Source organism: Phoca vitulina, unplaced genomic scaffold, assembly GCF_004348235.1.
Source record: "Phoca vitulina isolate PV1807 unplaced genomic scaffold, GSC_HSeal_1.0 scaffold37, whole genome shotgun sequence".
Classification (NCBI taxonomy): Eukaryota; Metazoa; Chordata; class Mammalia; order Carnivora; family Phocidae; genus Phoca; species Phoca vitulina.
In genome coordinates, this window is record NW_022589740.1 from 12362887 (window position 1) to 12383194 (window position 20308).

The following is a 20308-nucleotide window of genomic DNA, read 5'->3' on the forward strand; positions in this document are numbered from 1 at the left end:
AAGGAGACATGGTCCTTAAGTAGAACACAATCTTCTGGTGGAGATAGATAATAAAGGAACAATTATAGCACCCCACAAACTCAGAGAAGGAGCACTTAGTACCTGAGAGAGAGCGGGGAGGTGTAAAGATGTTCTGGAAGGGGTTGGGAATGGGCAATTAAGCTGAAGGATTTAGCCAGGGGAGAGTGGGCAGTAGAATAAGGCAGGCGCGGTGTAAGGTGGCTTAAGGGCGTTGCAGGCAGAGATCGTGAGCAAAGCAGATGCACAGCATGTGGGATACTGGAGGGAGAAGAGCCCGAAGAAGCAGCGAGGGCTTCAGGAAGCCTCCATGCCAAGGAGCCTCCATACCAAGGAGCGTCTCTTTTCTTTGGAAGGAAGTGAGTGATACGTGTGGTAGGGCACTGAAAGTGCATACCATTGTTGGATTTCCTTTTGAGAAATTGCGTTGGTGAGGGTTGAAATGAGCCATTGCTGACGGAATAGTGATATGAAGAAATAGCAGGGAAACGCACATTGAACACTAACTTCTTAGATCCTTTCAGTTCTAATATTGCATGAATATAAATGTGGGCTATAGAAAGAGCTGAAGAATAGAAACTGCTATTTCCTTGAGACTTTGGAAGCACAGGACATGCTTTGCCGCGTCAGAATAACCATATTAACCAGAAGCTATCTTGTGATGTGCTTGGACCATGTTTCAAAGGTGAATATAAAAGCTCCACACTCCTTTCTTCCTCCAAACTTCAGTGGCCTTGAGAACATTTCCCTGGGGATACCAAGATGGGAGTCAAAACTGCAGGGGGACCAGCGAAGTAAAGGACGAGGATGGAAAACACATGAGAATAGTTGGGAAACCAAGATTTCCTGACACCTGGCCGAGCTGAGGCTACCGGATCCTAAGTGAGGTGCCTGCAACTTGGCTGGGAATTGAATTGGGAGAGAGTACTGCTTGGAAGAGCTAACCCCCAAGGAGTGCTAATGCTGTGTCCCCTGGAGGCCCATGACCATTCCTTCTGTTTAAGATGAACTTTATTTAAAGCTACACAATAATTACTCGTTCCGTAAGCCACACATAACAACGTCAACAAACATCAAAACAAAACAAATTCCCTAGCAATTCCATTTTCTCAATAGAATGATATCCACTGTTTGGATCCACTTTGAAATTCTAGCCTCTATGCCTATAGGTTTTTCATGATTTTAACCAGAGCATAAATGACATTTTAAAAAACTTACCTTTTATTATATGCAATGCCCATGTGGCTACATAGTTCCCCCATTTTTAACAACTGCATAATAGTCTACTGAGTAAATAGATTCTAATTTACTAAACTAGTCTCTATTGTTGGTCACTCAGGTTGCTTTCATTAAAAAAAAATTAGCTGCATCTGTTTTAGGGAACCAATACCTCTTTTGGAAACGTTTAATTGACTCCTTTTTTTAAACTAAGACACAGACATTTTCTTCACTTTTCTTTCTGAGGTTCATAGGTAGATAAGCCTAGGTCAAGAGGATGTTTTCACTGTGCTGGCCATTGGAACTACAAGGAGGGAGCAAAGTCTGCAGAATCAGGAGTCGATGATAAGGAGAAAGAGCGAATGTGGCAACCTCAAGAGGCAAGTGCAATGTTCTTAGCTTCAGGGCTTTCCAATTCTGAGTCCTTGGTAGGGTGACCAGCCACCTCAGTGCTCCCTGGACTGCAGAGTTTCCTTGAGGTGAAGGAGCTGAGAACGGAATGAATCATTTATGTAAGCTAGCCCTGTGTCATAATGGTGACAATTCAGAGAAAGCCCGCTCATGCCCTGAAATGAGAAACCCTTATCCTGTAGGTAGGAGCCAGAATAGATATTTATCTCAGGTTATTGCTCTGCTCCCCCCAAAAACTATTCATACATTTATTCAATAAATATGTATGAAACACCAAGCAGGGTTCTAGGCATAAGAGCCCTGGTCTTGTGGTGCTTCCATTACTCTGTGTGTGTGTGTTGGGGCAAGAGGGGCAGAAATAAATGAAAACACATGAAATATATGAGGATGGATATGATAAGTACAATGGCAGAAATAAGATGGATTGATGGAATGGAAATTTCGGGGGTGGGGGATTGCTACTAGTTTGGTGGTGGGGGAAGGTTACCCCGGAGAGCTACACTGGAGGCAAACCAGTGATGAGAAGAGCCAGTCATGTGAAGCTCCTCAGGAGGCATTAGGGGCAGAAGGAGCGGAAGGAATGTGTGAGGCATGAGTGGAAACCAGGTGGTCTTCCTGGAGGAACTTAGTAAAGGACTTTGTGAATGCAGTACAGGAGAGAATGCCGATCTGGAAGCAGTCTTAGCATCCACCCGGTCTAAGTTCCATTTTCACACATGAAGATAAAGACTCCGAGGCTCACTGCCTTGACCACAGTCTATTGATTGCTAATCCGGTGCTCTTTCCAGCACTAGCCACTCAGCTTGAGAACTTAATTTTCTCCCCGGGTACAAGTGGAATTGAATCAAAGAGATTCACTTATTTTAGGTGTGAGAACGACGGGAAATGGAATTGTTTGTGGAGGGACACAAGGGCCAAAAACACTGGCCTCAAGGTGGGAGAGAGGGGCTTTGGGGTACAGATCACCCTCCGCCGGTGGGGGCCCCCGTAATTCCGTTAAGAGATGCTTTCAGAACATCAGGTTAGGACAAATTCTGCAACCTGCAGAAACTGAAAATGAAACTGGTCGGTAAAGCAGGCAGCTCCAACTGACCTTTCCACCTTTTCCTGAACTTGGGCCCGTTCAGACCTTGAGGGTGCGACAGGTTGAGAACGTACAAGGTTTGGTCACAAATAGCCCGAGGTTTAAAGGGCAAGAGAAAGCAGGCAGACGCAACTCTAGGTATGCCAATAAAGAAAGGTGGAGGAGGCTGGGGGACAGGCAGCGATAGCAAATTTAGTGCCCAGCTAAGGTACAGGGCTGGACCCCTGGGCTCCTCCTGCCCCTTCCTTCATCTCCCTCTCCTCTCTCCCCTGGGTCGGCAACTCAGCCACCCGAGGTTAAAAGCACTGCGTTGTGAGCGGTGATTTTGGAAGCTCAAAGAGTTAACCTATCAAAAACTAACACAGGGGAGGAGAGAGAGACCACACCCCAAGGGAGCGCGGAGCCAAGTCACAGGAGAAAAATCCTATTGGCATCGAGGGTGCAGGAAGCCCGCCCCTGGGCGCGGCCTGCAGGGGGCAGGCTGTCGCTCGGGAAAGCAGGGGCAGTACGAGGCCCCAGCAGGTGCGCCCAGCAGCAGCCCGCAAGTCGCAGGGACCCCTCGCCTCACCTCCGCCGGGTGCGCTCTCCTCGGTTCGCGAACCCCGCGCCGCGCGCCGCCGCTGACATGTGTGCCGCCCCGATGCCGACCCTGGCGCACATCTTCCGAGGGACATTCATCCACTCCACCTGGACTTGCCCCATGGAGGTGCTGCGGGATCACCTCCTCGGCGTGAGCGACAGCGGCAAAGTAAGCGGGCGCGGGGTCTGGCGCACCCCGACGGGCGCGCGGACAGGTGGAAGGAGTCCCGCGCGGTGCGCTGCGCAGCCCGGAGTCGCTCCGCGCGGAGCGAGAGCCGCAGCTCCGGAGTTGAACTTGATTGTTTGACTCTTGGAGAACGAGGGGAGAGCCCTGGCGCTGGGTTCGTGGGCTGGCCTGGGAGTAACGCGCTCCCAGAAGCAGGGAGCTGTAGAGGACGCACTCCCACGACTGGTTAGCAGCCGTCCAGGCTGCAGTGGAAGGGGGAGCGAGGCTATGCCCTCGCAAATCTTAAGAAATCATTAAGAAACCTGAACTTTGCTTCATTCATCTTGGTATCTCCGGCGCCTGGCACAGTGCCTGGCACAGGCTAGGCGCTCCGTAAATTTGATTGAATTTATTGTGGAAGAAATAACAGAGGAGGGGTCACTTGGTTAATGTTGGTTAGCCCTTTCAGCGCACATAATAAGCAAAGAACTGATTTCATTCACTTGCTCGCTCAACAGACACTATACCAACGACTCCAACTAGATAACTTATAATACTAGAAAGGATAGTCTGAGAGAAATTATCCATGTCCCCTCTGCCTCCCCATAGCCATTTGTCCATTTGCATCAAAGCAAGCAGTTCCATTTTAAGGCTCAAAATGTCTTCTATGAGTGTATCTTCTATATTTCTTTTTCCAAAATCAGGATTTCTACAAACGACCGAGGTAACTTGATGTCTAATATTTACTGTGCATATGCCCCGTGCCAGAGGTGGTAAGTGCATCAGCAGCGGCTTGGCTAGTTTGATAAGTGGAAGCCATTCCATTTTTAGCAGAAAAAAATAAAGATGAGGATGGGATATTTTTGAGCTTTTTCCCAACTACCAGTCTGGTTAGCAAAAGTACACCTATTTGTGACTTGTCAGCTTGAAGATACTATTCCTGACTAAATACGCTTCCCAGTCAGTGACAGTTTTGAATCGTGACTCTTACATTTGGGGATAAGCGAACCCTGTTTTCTTACGGTGCTTAAAAATTATTCTCTCTGTGCATATTCAGGGAGCCTGCTGCTGTGTTTCCAAGGTGATGGAACTCTCAGCTCCCCCAGATGGGGAGACTGTTTAATTATTGCCTTGTGTACTTGACCCTCAAGTTTGGAGGAACCCTTAAGCTTGGGGCAAGTCCCAAGAAACAACGGAACAGAGACCTCTAAACTGGGGAGGGATTAAGAGGAGCTTGTCTAATCACAAGGAGCTGTTCAACTCTTGGGTTTCTTTATAAAAATTAATTGCCCATATCCAGAACTTTAATTGGTAAGATAGCAAGCAAGAGGGTGGGTTTGAAGACTGTCTTCAACCAGTAGAGAGGAGTCAGAAAAGGAAATAATTGATCTAAAACAAAATTACCTCTGCTGGGGGTTGTACAGAAGAAGGAAGGCATTGACTCAGGGAGTCTATTCTCCACTAAGGAGCATACTGAAGTTATAAATTTAGAAAAATGCCATTCCCTCACAAGATAAAATTGACTAGGAACTGAATACAAAGGTGAGTTAATCAAGTGCCTTGTGAAACATCCTAATCAGTGAATTGGTAACTGTTGATTTCTCTTCTAGCCGCAAGGCAGTTGATTGTGGACTACGTGTAAGGGGAGAATGTGCCGTATATATTTCAAGATTTGATTTCCCCCATTTTGAAAGTGGGAATGCTTTGCCTTTATAGTTGCTGGGATAATATTTATTCAAAAAATGTCAAGGTTCAGGGACGCCTGCGTGGCTCAGTCGGTTAAGCAGCTGCCTTCGGCCCCAGTCATGATCCCAGCGTCCCGGGATCGAGTCCCACATCGGGCTCCTTGCTCAGCAGGGAGCCTGCTTCTCCCTCTCTCTCCCTCTGCTTGTGCTCTCTCTGTCAAATAAATAAAATCTTAAAAAAAAAAGTCAAGGTTCTTATACCAAATTAACTCCGCATAAAATAAATATGTGGAGTCATCGTGACGTTTACATTTTTACTGAGCTAAAGCTGTTCGCACCCTTTGGGATGATCAGAAACATCTAGGGGGTGTTTGTTAAAGTGCTGGTTCCTGGGGGTCATCCTCAGAGAATGTGAATTTATAGGCCTGGAGCAGGCCCCAGGAAATGGCATTCCAGCCAAGGTCCCAGGAGATTTGGAGGCAGGCAGTGGGTGGATTACGTCTTGGGTAACCACAGTGTATGGGTTGTGTGTTGGAACCAGTTCTGTGGGATCTTGGGAACTAGTTCTTCATTTTGAGCTCATGTCTAGGGTTGAATGTGAGAGAGAGGAGAATGACTTCCTCTGTCTTCCCTCTCCCTTTTAGACCTCAGCTCTCATGTCATGTAACTTCATTTAGACCCAGAGCATGATAATGACTAACTACTTTTAATTCATTAATTAAAGCTCATTCAAAATTAGGTTAATTAAAAAAAATTCTCTAGTCAACCTTTTAGTATTGGGCATTTTGAATTCAGAGTTAGTTTTTCTACTTGAGTGGCATGTACCTTTTTAAAAGAAAGACTCCAGCATGTGTAATTTATTTGCAGATATTTAATGAAATTTTGAGACGCTGTATGCTCCCATACTACTAAATATCCAATTCTTCCCACCTAGAACAGGATCAGGTTGACTTTAAACTTGCCTAAAATAAGTCTTGGGTCTTTTAATGCACATTTACTGGAAGCAAACACGAGGAAGAGAATCATTTTGGGGGTAGTGTCCTGGGATGGCAGGAGCAAGTCCTATGGAGAAACCAGAGAGCTGGGTTCAAGTTCGGTCTTCACCACTTACTTTCTCTGAGACCGTGAGCGAGACACTTAACCTGTCTGAACCTCCGTTTCCTCATTTGTAGAATCAGATTTTCTTTTGCTAACTATTAAATGAGAGAATATATGAAAATGCCTGGCACTTAGTGGATACTTAACACATGCCATATTCATTCTGTCCCCTTCTTTCCCTCTGCTCCTAGTGATGTAGTTTTTGAGTGTTTGTGTGTTGGTGTTGGTAGGGTGAGGTCCAGAGCCGACAGCCAAGAAGGGATTCTTGAGATGTCTTGGTGCAAAATGGTGCTTTTATTAAAGCACAGGGACAGGACCTGTGGGCAGAAAGAACTTTTACCTGCTGTTCCCTGCTGCTCCGGGGCTGTGAGGAGCAAGTGATTATATACCTTGGGGTTGGGAGAAGTAAAGATAAGGGAAGTTCCAAATGGACTTTGATCTGCTAAAGAAGGCTCAGTTTCCTGGAGGAGTATTATAATCTGCCTATCTCAAGTATCTGTCAATGAGCTGCAGGTTATAAGGACATTTAATTTGATCTACGTTTCCTTCTGCCTTTAGTTTCCCACATCACTAGCAAACCCTTAACCTCTTACTCACTCTAGTATTTTTTGCATATTTCCACATGGTGGCGTCATGCAGACCAGCAAGTGGAGAAGAATGCCGTGGCCTGCGATGCACTGTGTGAGAAGTGGGGAGCCACCAGATCTCAGCTGTGAAGCCTCCCAGCTCATGTATTGGCCTACTGGGACACAAAGATGCAGCTGGGAAGAAAGATCTAACGAGGGTTTGTTGACATCCCTAGCACATCATATTTAGTATCCCACTGTGTCGTTATTCTCACTTACAGGTGGGGAAGTTGAGACTTGTCTTCAGCTCAGGTCATGATCCCAGGCTCCTGGGATTGAGCCCCGCTCAGCAGGGAGTCCACTTCTCCCTCTCCCTCTGCCCCTCCTCCCCCACTCGTGCTCTCTCTCTACGAGCTCTCTCTCACTCTCAAATAAATAAAATATTAAAAAAAAGAGGCAGTGTAGTGCGCCAGTTAAGATACAAATTTCTTTTTGTACTTTTTTTCTTGAGTATGGTTGATACACAGTGTTACATTAGTTTTAGGTAAGATATGAATTCTTAAGAATGCTTCTGTCACGTACGTATGTGAATTTGATGAAGTTACTTAACATTTCTATTTCCCAGTTTCCTAATGTATAAAATAATTAACGTAATCCACCTCATAGGGTTGTTGGAAGGCTTAAGTGAGTTAGTAATTGTGAAGTGCATAGAATGCCTTGCACGTAGCACACACCCGATAAACATCATCGGTTATCAGCAGTGGAGATGGAGAGAGGTGGACAGGATTGATAGTGACTTAGGTCAAGTCAGCTGGATTTGATGAGAGAGTTAGAGAGCTATATGTGGCTGTATTAAATCATATGGTGGGATACTTATTTTCCCAGCTTCCTGGTGAAGGGTGACCAGGGATGACATTCTGACATGCAGGAGGTTGGCTCAAAGGCTTCTTGGAAATATTTTTCTCCTTAACAAAGGTGGTAAGAGAAGGTCTTCCTTTTTTGGATGCTTTCATATGAGGAGTGGAGCTGCTGCCGCCTTTGTTTGAGACTCTGAGGAAAAAATTAAGAGGATCTCAGAGGTACTTACCTAGTCCGTCTTTGAACATCATCAGATACGTCCATGAATAACGTCACCAGATAGTTAACTGTCCCTAGAACTGCCCATTGCCCTCAGACTTCTTCTGTGTGAGAATGAAATGTCTTTTTTTTTTAAATTTTAAAAGATTTTATTTATTTATCTGAGAGAGAGAGAGAGAGAGAATGAGAGAGAGAACACGAGAGGGGGAAGGGTCAGAGGCAGAAGCAGACTCCCTGCTGAGCAAGGAGCCCGATGCGGGACTCGATCCTGAGACTCCAGGATCATCACCTGAGCCGAAGGCAGTTGCTTAACCAACTGAGCCACCCAGGTGCCCATGAAATGTCTTTTTTGTCTACACCTCCATTAATTGCAGCCCAGAGCACCTCTAACGATTGTACTGCTTTTTTCAAAGAATCAAATTATTTTTCAAAGGACTGCTCACTGCCTTCCCCTTTTCGCATTTCTGTTGTCTTCTTATTGGCCCCAAATGTCAGTGTCTTTTCAGGCACCCATATCAGTAGTCAAGCGGGCCAGTTTACCTCTTGGCTATCTTTGTATATACAATCGTCTCCATTGTCATAGACCTTGTCCAGCCTTTCATTGTCTCTGTCTAAATGAATAGAGTTGACCCCTAGCTGTTTGCTCTCCCCCATTCTGATACCACCTCCTCATGCCTGACAGTTCCGTTCTTGGGTTCCGAGCATGGGTAGAATCCGAGCATGGGTAGTTCCGAGTATGGGTAGAATCACATATCTCCTCATTTACACCTACCTGTGGCTCTCTGTTATCGCTAAGATCCAAATGCCCCTGATCGACATTCTAGGCATGACATGTTTGGCCCCAGCCTGCTTTTCTAATACTTCCTCCTGCTCCATCCTTCTCTCTGGCCAATGGGAGGAGGATTTCCATGACTGGTTTACACCATGAGGTGTCCATGAGCCGAGGGATGTCTATCCCTGCCAGTTCCTCACGGTTTCCCAGCACATCGTGTTCTTTTTTGCCTCTTTTGCTGGTGCCAATCTCACAGCCTGGAATAGTCCTCCTTTTTATATCCCCCTTTCCACTCCACCGCTGTCAAAATAAAATCTTGCTCTTCCTTGAAGGCACCATTCTGATGTCATCTTCTTCTCCAAAGTTTCCCTGGCCATCATCCTGGAAGTGGAATGGGTTACCTTTTGTTCTCCCATAAATATTGGCATATATATTGAAACCAGTGTTTTTCTGGTGGCTAAGAGCATGGCTTCTGGAGTCAGACTATGTGGATTCAAATCCCAACTCTGCCTCTTAGTTGGATGAATTTTCTAACATAGCTGAGCCTTGGCACCCTCATCTCCAAAATGTGGACAACAATGGCACCTGAAGGAATGGTAGGACAGATGAGATAGTGTGTGTAAAGCATTTGGCACATAGTAATTGCACAATAAATATTGGCCACTGTTCTTATTTTTCTTTCACTGAAGTAATTATTTCATTTTTACCTTTCATCACACTTAGCTTTATTGAACGTTCTCACTCACTGAGCTGATGTGAAGTTCTTTGGCAAATGGGAGGTGAACTGGAGAGAAGGTAACATTTATTAAGTCATACTGTGTGCCAGACTCTGACAGATTCTTTGTACATCAACAATCCTGAGATGAGATAGCATCATGATCATCGTTTTCTTCTTCCTCACCCCTGCTTTACAAATGAATAATGGAGGCTCAGAGAGTTGTCTGTCTTGGCTGCCGTCACAGCAAGTAAATGGCAAAGCCGAGATCCGCACCCATGCTTGTCTGATTTCCAAGGTCTGTGCTCTTTCCAGGAGTCCCTGCTGCCTCCTGTCATAAGGGGGGCTGAAATTCTATTGTCCTGAGGGCCCCTCAGCTTTGTCCTATTGTTTCAGTACCAATTAGATGGTCAGTAAGGTGTGTTGAATGTAATGTGTAATACAAAGACATTCATGTGTGATGTGTAAAAAAAGACATTTCTAATTCCAGAGATTTTTTTTTTTCAAATTAAAGTATAGTTGACACACAATGTTACATTAATTTCATATGTGCAACAGTGATTCCACAAGTCTGTACGCTATGCTCACCACAAGCGTACCTACCATCTGTCACCATACAACACGATCACAACACCATTGACTCTGTTCCCTATGCTGTGCCTTTTATCCCCGTGAATTATTCTTTCCATAACTGGAAGCCTGTATTTCTCACTCCCCTTCATCCGTTTTGCCCATCCCCCTTCCTCCTGTCCTCTGGCAACCATTAGCTTGTTCTCTATATTGATGTGTCTGTTTCTGCTTTTTGTTTGTTTATTCATTTATTTCATGTTTTTAGGTTCCACATACAGGCGAAATCCTATGGTATTTGTCTTTCTCTGTCTGACTCATTTCACTTACCATAATACCCTCTGGATACACCATGTTGTCGCAAATGGCAAGATCTCATTCTTTTTTTAAGGCTGAGTAAGAGTCCATCGTATATTTATACCACATCTTCTTTATCCATTCATCTATCAATAGACACTTGGGTTGCTTCCCTTTCTTGGCTATCATAAATAATGCTGCAATAAACATTGGGGTACATATATCTTTTTCAAATTAGTGTTTTCATTTTCTTTGGGTAAATACCCAGTAGTAGAATGACTAGATCATATGGTTGTTCTATTTTTAATTTTTTGAGGAACCTCCATGCTGTTTTCCAGAGCAACTGCACCAATTTACATTCCCACCAACAGTGCACAAGGGTTCTTTTTTCTCCACGTCCTTGCCAACACCTGTTATTTCTCGTCTTTTTGACTCTAGCCATTCTGACAGGTGTAAGATGATATCCCAGAGAGATTTTTAAAAAGCGCAATTGGACTTATTCTTTGAGGCTGCTGGGTGTAACCAGAGTTTACTTCCCTTCTGGGTCTCTAACATTTCCTGTTCCTGGAATTTCTCAGCAATCATTTTCTAAGATTGAGCAATACACGTTGATAATTTCCCAAAAGATCTTATCTCATGCATGATTTTGACATTGCTTCCTACTTTCTAAAAAGCCATACCCTTTTGCTTTGTGATGGCATTTTGTAGTTAACTTAATTACACTAATTTATTAATGCTAAAGGATAAGTCACATTAACTTTAAATTTAACTTCTAATTGAGATCTGGTTTTCAAAGCCTTTCAACTATTGTATTTGGTCCCTCTGCTTGTGAAATGCTGATTTTTGCCCCAGGAATTAGTTATTCATGCACGATTACCTGAAACCACTTCTTAACAAATACCCTTCAAGTGTTTTCTTCCCCTCTTAGCCCTGCTCAGGTTGGTACCCCCATGACTCCTGTTTCTATAGTCACAGTGCTCTTTCTTTTCTCAGCCTGGGTTTTTAAAAATTATTTTGGCAGAATGAACCTTTCTCAGTAAAAACCCCACCTGAAAACCCAATGGTGTCGACCTCAATTTATCGACAAGCTATTGATTCATGAGTTAAAAAACATCTTTGAAGGCTAAAGCAATGATACAGTAACTCTAATTAAAAGCAAGTTCTTCTAGGCTTACATATAATGCTGTAGAAATGTTAAAGGCCTGCTGTTCTCCCATAACTTAAAGGGACAGAAAAAGTGTATCGTGTGATCATACAGCCCCGTCCATGCGCCCACAGTTTGGATGTGTATATCTACACACATACAAAACACATTTCCGGAAGGCAATATTAAAATTACAAACCTAAATAATACTTACTTTTGTAGGGCAGGAGTGGAGAGTTGGGAATGTGGAGGAGAATTTTTATGTTGTACTCTATAACTTTTTGTATTGTTAGTTTTTTGGTTTTGTTTCACTTTTATGATTTAATGTAAAGTTTACCATTTTTGAGAGTACACTTCATTGTCACTTATGACAGTCACCATGTCATGCAGCCACATCCATTCCCTAGTTCCAGAGTATGTTTGTCACCCCGAAGGGAGGCCCATTAACCATGGAGCAGTCACTCCCTATTCTTCCCTTCCCCCCTCAGCAACCACGAATTTGCTTTCTTTCTCTAGGTTTGCATATTCTAGATGTTTCATATAAATGGACACATACAGCATGTGACCTTTTGTGCCTGACTTTTTTCACTTAGTTTAATGTTTTCAAGGTTCGCCCATGTTGTGGCATGAGTCAGAGCTCCATTCCTTTTAATGGCTGAATAATTATCTACTCTATGGATATATTATATTTTGTTTATTCATCAGTTGATGGATGTTTGAATTGTTTCTACCTTTTGCCTACCATCAACAGTTCTGCTACCAACATCCTTGTGCAAGTTTAAAAAATCAGTTTAGGGACACCTGGGAGGCTCAGTTGGTTAAGCGTCTGCCTTCGGCTCAGGTCATGATCTCAGGGTCCTGGGATTGAGCCCCTCATCGGGCTCCCTGCTCTGCAGGGAACCTGCTTCTCCCTTTGCCTGCCACTCCCCCTGCTTGGGCTCTTTCTCTCTTTGGCAAATAAATAAATAAATAAATCTTTAAAAAATAAAATAAAAAACTAGTTTATTCTTTAAAATCTTTTTATGGCTCCCCATTGCTTAACTATGGGATGAACCTACACCTGGCCTCGTTGAGTGTTTGCCCAACTTTCCATATTGTTTATGCCTTTGTGTTTTTGTTTACGTTCCTCCTTCACCTTCCTTCTGCTGGATGAATACACCCTTCAGGACTATTTTAAGTGTCACTTCCTCAGTGGTATCATTGTTATCACTCCAGCCCTCCTGTTCCCAGGCCTAGCTAACCCCTTTATGCCCCACTTTTTGCTTGGCACCTCTTTATGGCTCTTACTTTATCTCTTGGTTATCCCCTATAACTTCACCTTGAAGGCAGGGGCTATGACTTTATCACATTCGTATCCATAACTCTTAGCATATGGTAGGCACTCAGATGAATATTTGTTGGATTAATAAATGGTGTTTGGATTTTCTCACCACAAGATAACCAGTTTGGAAAAGTTCACTTTAGGAGTCAGCAAAATGTACAGCTAGCTAAAAATATCTTTCAAATAACCAATTGTTTGAATAAGCACTCAGGGTTTTTCTAATCTAGATGCTTGATACAACATATTTGGCCACTGGGAGTTGTAATTCATTTCATGTCCTAGTGAATAATTAAGAACCTGGAAAAGTAGGTTTTAATTGGAACTCTGAGACCTCATAAAATTCTCAAATGTCTTTAACTCGGACTATGTTAGGGATCTGGAATAATGTAGATTGTAGAGGATTGCTTATTCCCTTTGGTTTTATACTGTGGTTTGTTAAGTGTTCACTTCTTCATAAAATGGTAATTTCCTTAAAATATTGCTTGTAAATTGCCACTTACAATTTACAGTCCTGGAACATGGTAGGCCCTCCATGAATAACAGCTCTTATTATCCATCTCCTGTCCCTCCTAGTACCTAGGGCTTTAGCACAAATTGGCATTCAGTAAATGCTTCTGAATAAAAGAAAGGACAGAACGGACTGCTGTGCTCCGTGTGCTATTCCTTCGGGAGCACAGATGGGGCAGTTTTTCCTCCATACTATTCACCTAGAAGTTGTTTCCTCCTGACATGTATAGATCGGTCTCATGGAAGCCTTAACCCTTTTTTGAAGTATAAAACACAGAGGGAAGCCACACTAGGTCCCTGGCTCAGTGGGAGCACGTGAACCTCCTCAAGATGCAGCCTGCTGTGGACTCATCAGTCCTGTGGAGCTAGTACGCTTGGAGCTCCTATGAACCGACAGCTGGTGAGGAAAGAGCAAAGACGTCAAGGGGTTGGGATAAAGTGATAAGCCAAAGAGATGCAGATTTTGCCTTATTTGCACTCAGAGTCAAAAATCAAATGAGCATGGGAAAGTATGTAATTTCTAAAAGAGAAAACTGCAGAATGCCATGTAGTGTGAAACCAGAGGACTTGGCTTATTTTGAAGAGATGCTTCAAGAATGCAACCCTAAGGTAGTGACATTCGAGTTGAGGTTTGAAGGTTAAATGGGAATTAATTAGGCAGAGAAAGATAGAGGAAAGGCCTGTGTAGAGAGACTCAGTGGGGAGAAGGAACTGGTAACTGTTGTGGTGGAGGGTGGAGAAGGCGGGTTGGTGGAAATAGAGGAGGCCAGAGAGATAAGCATCAGGCTTTTTTCATTAGGGTTTTTCATTTATTCCCAGGGCAATGCAATGGGAAACCAGTGAAAGATGTTAGATAGAGGAAGATAGGTAAGATAAGATTTGCATTTAAAAATGTGTATATAAACAAGAACCGCAGAGTAACTGAGTAAAAATTGCAGGAAAACAGACTGGACTGTGGAGCAGAGCAAGAGTCATTGCTAGAGGAGATGAGTTGGAAGGTAATTGCAGTGGGCCAGGAAAGAGACACACAGATGGTGGTAGAGTTGGAGAGAAATGGGCAGATCTGTGACACAAGAGGGAGGCAAAAATCAGTGAGATTTGGTGACCGGTTGGATAGAGAGGGCTAAGGACAAGCTTCCCCTGGGTTGCAGGCTTATACAACTGGATGGATGTGTTGGCCATCACTGGTTGAGGGAATAGAAGAAGAGATCCACCCAGAGAGGGCAGAGTCAGAGGTCTGTTATGATCATGCTGAGTTGAGGTGCCCTTGTGACATCCACGTGGAGATGTCAGGGAGGTGTTGGCTTGCAAGTCTGAAGCTCCGAGGAGATATCTGAGTGGGAAATATAAAATGTGGAATAAGGGTTGAGAAGAGAACAGGAATATATTAACTCCAGTGGTTGAGTTTTGATTAAAAGAGTATACGCAAGCAATGAATCGTGGAACACTACATCAAAAACTAATGATGTAATATATGGTGATTAACATAACATAATAAAAAAAAAAAGAGAGAATGAGTAGGATGAGAAAAGCAACCCAAGGGTCAGAGGGTAACCACGGGAGGGTGGTGTCATAGAAGGCAAAGGATGGGGGACAACTTCAAGAAGGAGGGAATAGAGCAAATGGTAGATGTTACTGAAGGAATAATACTGGAAAAATATGCAATGGATCTAGCAACCTGAGGTTATTGTTGACCTTAAGAAAACTTATTTTGGTAAAGAAAGAGAATGGCAATCCACTTGATTTGGATTTTGGAATGGGTGGAAGATAAGAAAATGCATTTGGTGATCATAGACAACTCTTTTGAGATAATAAATGTATAATATTTTTGTTTATCCTACGAGAAAAATAATAGGGTGACTTTAACAGTAATAAAATACAAACAAATCACGTATGTCTTATTCTCCAATTCTTAGGTTCTTTGAGGACTTTTTGTACACACGTTTCACTTCCATAAGTTATGTAAGCATGCTGGTATTGCCCACTTGCAAATGTTTGAGTGGATGCCAAGGCTTTGGCAAATATGGATGCGCTACAGCTTAGAATTAGCTGCAGCCTGCTTAATAATCATTTTACTGTCTTATCTCAGAAATATAATTTAGCATCTCGGTGTCACTGGCAATCTTGGTGTTCAGTCAGTATTTTTGTTTTGTAGTGCAGGATGCCAGGAGTGAAGCTGAAGCTGTTCTCATCTTAGCAAGATCAAACGGGAGAGGCATAATTTTTCCTTAGGTTTGAGATTTTTTTGAAATTAAGGCAAAAATAAATAAATGGGACTAGGGAAGACCACAAAACCAGATGTTCTCCTTATTTCGAAATGCAGTTTGATTACAGGAAAGCATTTTTGGACTTTTGCTTTCTCCAAGGGTACTGAGAAAACCCCACCCCTTCCATCCTTCCTGGGTGGATTACTTTGAAAAGAAGATTTAATCCAGCTGAGAAAAACAACTTTTAAGTGACTCATGTTAAGAAGGAGAACTGCAATCCTTACATATATGAACACAGGCTTGTATAATCATTCTGGTTTTCTTTCTTTGTCTCTTTCTTTCTCTGACAATCAAGTAGAAGAAGGAGAAAAACAGGAAAACTTAGGCTAGATTTATGCCAGTTGAAATTAGAATGAGGAGAATTATACCTAGAAACCTAGAAAGGACTGGATGCTTCCAAAATGCCAAATCATTGGGCAGATAGAGTAAGAAGACAGTAAGAGGAGAGGATGTGGAAATGCAATGAAGTGACAAATGGCACTAAAAACCCATATCCATTTACATTGAGTCCTGTCTTTGGGCTTCCCCATCTTTTTGTCCATACCCTGAATACCCTTCCCTCTCATTCTCCCCTATGCATACCTTACCCATCACCTCCTCCAAAAAACAACCGGATTTTTCTAGTCCTCGCTGATTTCTCCCTTCTGTGAGTTTTCTCAGCTCGGTCTGTAATGTCCATTTGGCCTGTACAAACATGCCGCCATGCATTGTTTTCAACTTCCTGTATGCACGTAAATTTTATTTCCTCAGCTAGAATATAAACTCTTGAAACGTGAGGATTATTTCTTACACAGATATCTGAATCCTTAGCAGTCTGATGGGCATATAATGTGCATTTCAACAGTGTGTGCTGCCTTGGATTGTTATCAGTTGAAATGCATTACGGAACATGACAAAAGGGAGGCCAAGAAGCATATTTTAAGCAACTTCCTGCCAAATCTTGGGATTTCTCCTCCCCAACTCTGTCTGCAGTGATTTGATTGGTAGGCACCCAGTCCTAGGCTCTTGGCGTGCACAGGTGTGACTTTCACAGATGAACCTGGAGGATATTTCTGATTTTGTGGAGGTTTATGACTGAATTCCAGAAGCTGCATGCTGGCCTACTGGTCGGTATCACTTGACGAGCCCATGAGCCCACCTGGTCGGTCAGCACCCACGCTTCAGTGCAATTTCTCACCCTTGGTATATATGCAGTAACTTTCATGAAACAGTTGGAAAACAACCCAAACTTGGCATTTTTAGAAAATGTTGGAATGTTCCTGAGAAAACTGTTGAGCAAAGGAAGATGTACTGCCATTAAAGTAGTTTCTTTTTACTAGTGGTGTTGCTGCCATAGGCTCTAAGCTCATCTAGTAAATAGAATGTGCTCAGCAAATATTTGAGGGATGAATAACCAAGAAAACAATTATTTCTAATAAAGGCAAAAGATTGTATAGCACTTCTGATGTATCAGCCGCTGGTCTAAGTCCTTAACATATACTAACTCAATCCTTGCAACAACTCTGTGAATTGAGTACCATTATAGCTCCATTTTGCAGATGAGGAAACTGAGTCATCAACAGTTCAAGTGACCTTTGTTCAAGGTCACATTGCTGGTAACTAGCAGAATTAGGATTTAAATCCATATGGTCTAGTTCTAAAGCCTGTATTTTGAGCAGCTCTGGTGGAAGTGAAAAGCTGCGCTGTTGCTCAACTGTGTGGGGGTACGTGGAGGCCTTAGGGTACAGTCAGCAGTTTCTGTGATAAAAATTTTTGCTTGCTTTTGGCTTTTTGTGTTGCAAAAGAAAACTCCTAAGGGGTTCTGACAACTTGTCAGTGCACCTTCTAAAGCGATTATGTGTCCTTTGCGAGATCCACAATTTGCTCATTCTTAATCAGGTTTTCAACAACACTGTACATGTTAGAGCTTTAGAACCAGTGAGTAGTTGGGCTTCAGGAGCGGTGGAAAGCAAACTAGTGTCGGTTCATGGCTGGCATCCATCTCCACACAGGAGAGGAATTTGTAAGGCCAGGATTTGGGCTTGTTCTGAGTCTCTTTCATGAGCTTCGGGAGTTGAGTTTGTGGAGTTCAGTGAAGCTCACAATATGTTGGGCGTGTGAAACCTAATGTCAAGTGTATTTAGAGCTTCTATAAAGAGAGCACAGGCAAACAAGGAGGGAGAGAGTATTAAGTTACGTGAAATATTTGTCAGACTTAGATTTGATCTTTTTTTTTTTTAAAGATTTTTTTATTTATTTGACAGAGAGAGACACAGTGAGAGAGGGAACACAAGCAGGGGGAGTGGGAGAGGGAGAAGCAGGCTTCCCACTGAGCAGGGAGCCCGATGCGGGCCTTGATCCCAGGACCCCAGGATCATGACCCAAGCCGAAGGCAGATGCTTAACAACTGAGCCACCCAGGATCTTTTTTAATCTACTCTTTTGGCAATGGAGACATGATTTGACTTAATTTAGTTGCTGTGAATGCATGCTGTCTGGATGGCCACCATGATTTTGTTACACATTTATATTGACTTTGTAAGTAGGCTTTGCCTACTTGGGCGAAACCTTGGAATAACTGTTGTGGTGTGACTTATCTGAAGAACTACCCCAAATCACAGGTAGGAAGTTTGGCAGAAACAACCAACCCAAACTTTGCCTCTCTGCTCTCATCCTGTTTTCTACATGCAGTCAATCTGATTAACAAACAAATAATAAACAACAACCAAACAGGCTGGTGGGCTCACACTAGAATTAGAAATTGAAAAACAAACAAAATAAAACACACAAAAAACCCCCCAAAAATCCAACCTAACAAAAATAAAAGAAATTGAAAAACATTTGGTTTTTCAGGGAAACTGGGAAAAGCTTTGTGATTAATGTGACAAATGAAAAACTGAAACAAAGATGTTTTCAATTTCACCATATATGATAGAAAAAAACAGAAATTTAAAATAATGTAGCTTTGAGACCAGGGAAGAGTGCCCTACATCCGAACCTCCAGGAGGAGGCAATCTTTATTATTTCTTACAACTGTGTCCCATCCAGTGAGCAAACGGGATGAAGAGAGATGAATTGTAAATCAAACAAACAGAAAGAAATATAAAGCTTTTTTCCCCTTTAAATTTAGGGAATATGACATCAATACCATTCTATGGTTGCCATCAAAATACAACAGGAAAGTTGCATTAGGTCCACAGGTTTGACTAATGATGCTGTGTTCATGAAAACACATAATTATCCCTGAGCTGTTGGAATGAACCAGTTGCAGTAGCTCGGGAGAGGGGAGGGGATTTGCACATATTAATTTTATTTATTTATTTATTTTTAAAGATTTTATTTATTTATTTGACACAGAGAGAGAGAGATCACAAGTTGGGGGGGGGGAGCAGAGGGAGAGGGAGAAGCAGGCTCCCAGCCGAGCAGGGAGCCCGATGCGGGGCTCAATCCCAGGACTCTGGGATCATGACCTGAGCCGAAGGCAGACGCTTAACTGACTGAGCCACCCAGGCGCTGCTGCACATATTAATTTTAAAGATAGAATTCTAGTTAGCAAAAATGACTCTCCTAGAACTATATAAAGGATACAGCAAAAGGCAAGGAATATACGTAAAGCCTGAGAAAAGAATAAAGCTCATTTTTGTCTTCATCCAATACAGATCTTTTTCAAAACTTAATAATTGGATTTTTGTAGAGCTGTATGTAAAGGGGATTTAATAAACTGAATATTACAGGAAATTATATTAGTCTAGAAGTTAGGATACCTGAACTGGAGAAGGGATTCTATTATTCAAAGAATCATGTGATCATGGGCTAGTCAGTATTCTTCGTGTGTCTTATCTGTGAAATGGGTATAGGGATGTGGTCCTCTAGAAAGGATTTTTGGGAGCTAGGGATCTCTGGGGCTTCCATGCGTTTTGTCTGAGCTTACTGTTCACTGCTCCTCTTTCAGACTAGAAAAAAGACCTTGATGCTTCCCCTATGTCCTGCAAGTGCTACCTAAAAGCACAACTTAAAAAGTCTTAGGCAACATATAATTGTTTTGTAACTGGAGGGCCCTTTAGAGTATCTCGCCCACGGTATTTATGAAAACAGGTAGCACTGATGTTACTGAATGCTTACTTTATACCAGGCTTTCTTTGGAGCATTTTCCTTGTGTTATCTCATCTAATGGTCACACCCACTTTATGAGGAAGATAGTAGTTTTATTCTCATTTTATGAGGTAGGAAACAAAGGTCTAGTGAGATTAAGTAACGAGTTGTCAATGTCAAACAGCTGATAAATATTGGAATTGGGATTTAAAAAAATATACCTAAAGAGAAAATCCATGCACATGATAGGAAATCTCCAGTGCACAAAAGGAGTTGTAGTGACTAGGAAGTGCCCTTCCTTGTTCCTGTAGCCTAGACCTGGTATTGCCCCCTTCCAACAGGCAACCAGTTTCTGTTCCCAATTTCTTATGTATTTTTCTAGAGATTGTGTACAAAACATACAAGCTAATATATATACATATATATATTAAAATATTGATATGTATTCTTTTCTTCCCCCAGCAAATGGTAGTATCCTAAATGCACTGTTTAGTGCTTTGTCTTGGACATCCTTTCTGTATTCTTTTATTTATTTATTTATTTATTTTTAAAGATTTTATTTATTTATTTGAGAGAGAGAGAATGAGAGAGAGCATGAGAGGAGAGAGGGTCAGAGGGAGAAGCAGACTCCCCACCGAGTGGGGAGCCCGATGTGGGACTCGATCCTGGGACTCCAGGATCATGACCTGAGCTGAAGGCAGTCGCTTAACCAACTGAGCCACCCAGGCACCCTCTTTTTTTTTTTT

General features: G+C 42.7%; 1 protein-coding gene across 1 annotated transcript in view; it reads left to right on the forward strand.

Moving 5' to 3' along the window:
- The first annotated feature begins 3178 nt into the window (after positions 1-3178).
- GDA (guanine deaminase) overlaps positions 3179-20308 on the forward strand; it is a 71096-nt gene continuing 53966 nt past the window's right edge. Inside the window, exon 1 of the mRNA XM_032427444.1 lies at positions 3179-3479. Coding sequence (XP_032283335.1) covers positions 3357-3479 — 123 coding nt within the window. The 5' untranslated portion in view covers positions 3179-3356. The remainder of the gene's footprint in view (positions 3480-20308) is intronic.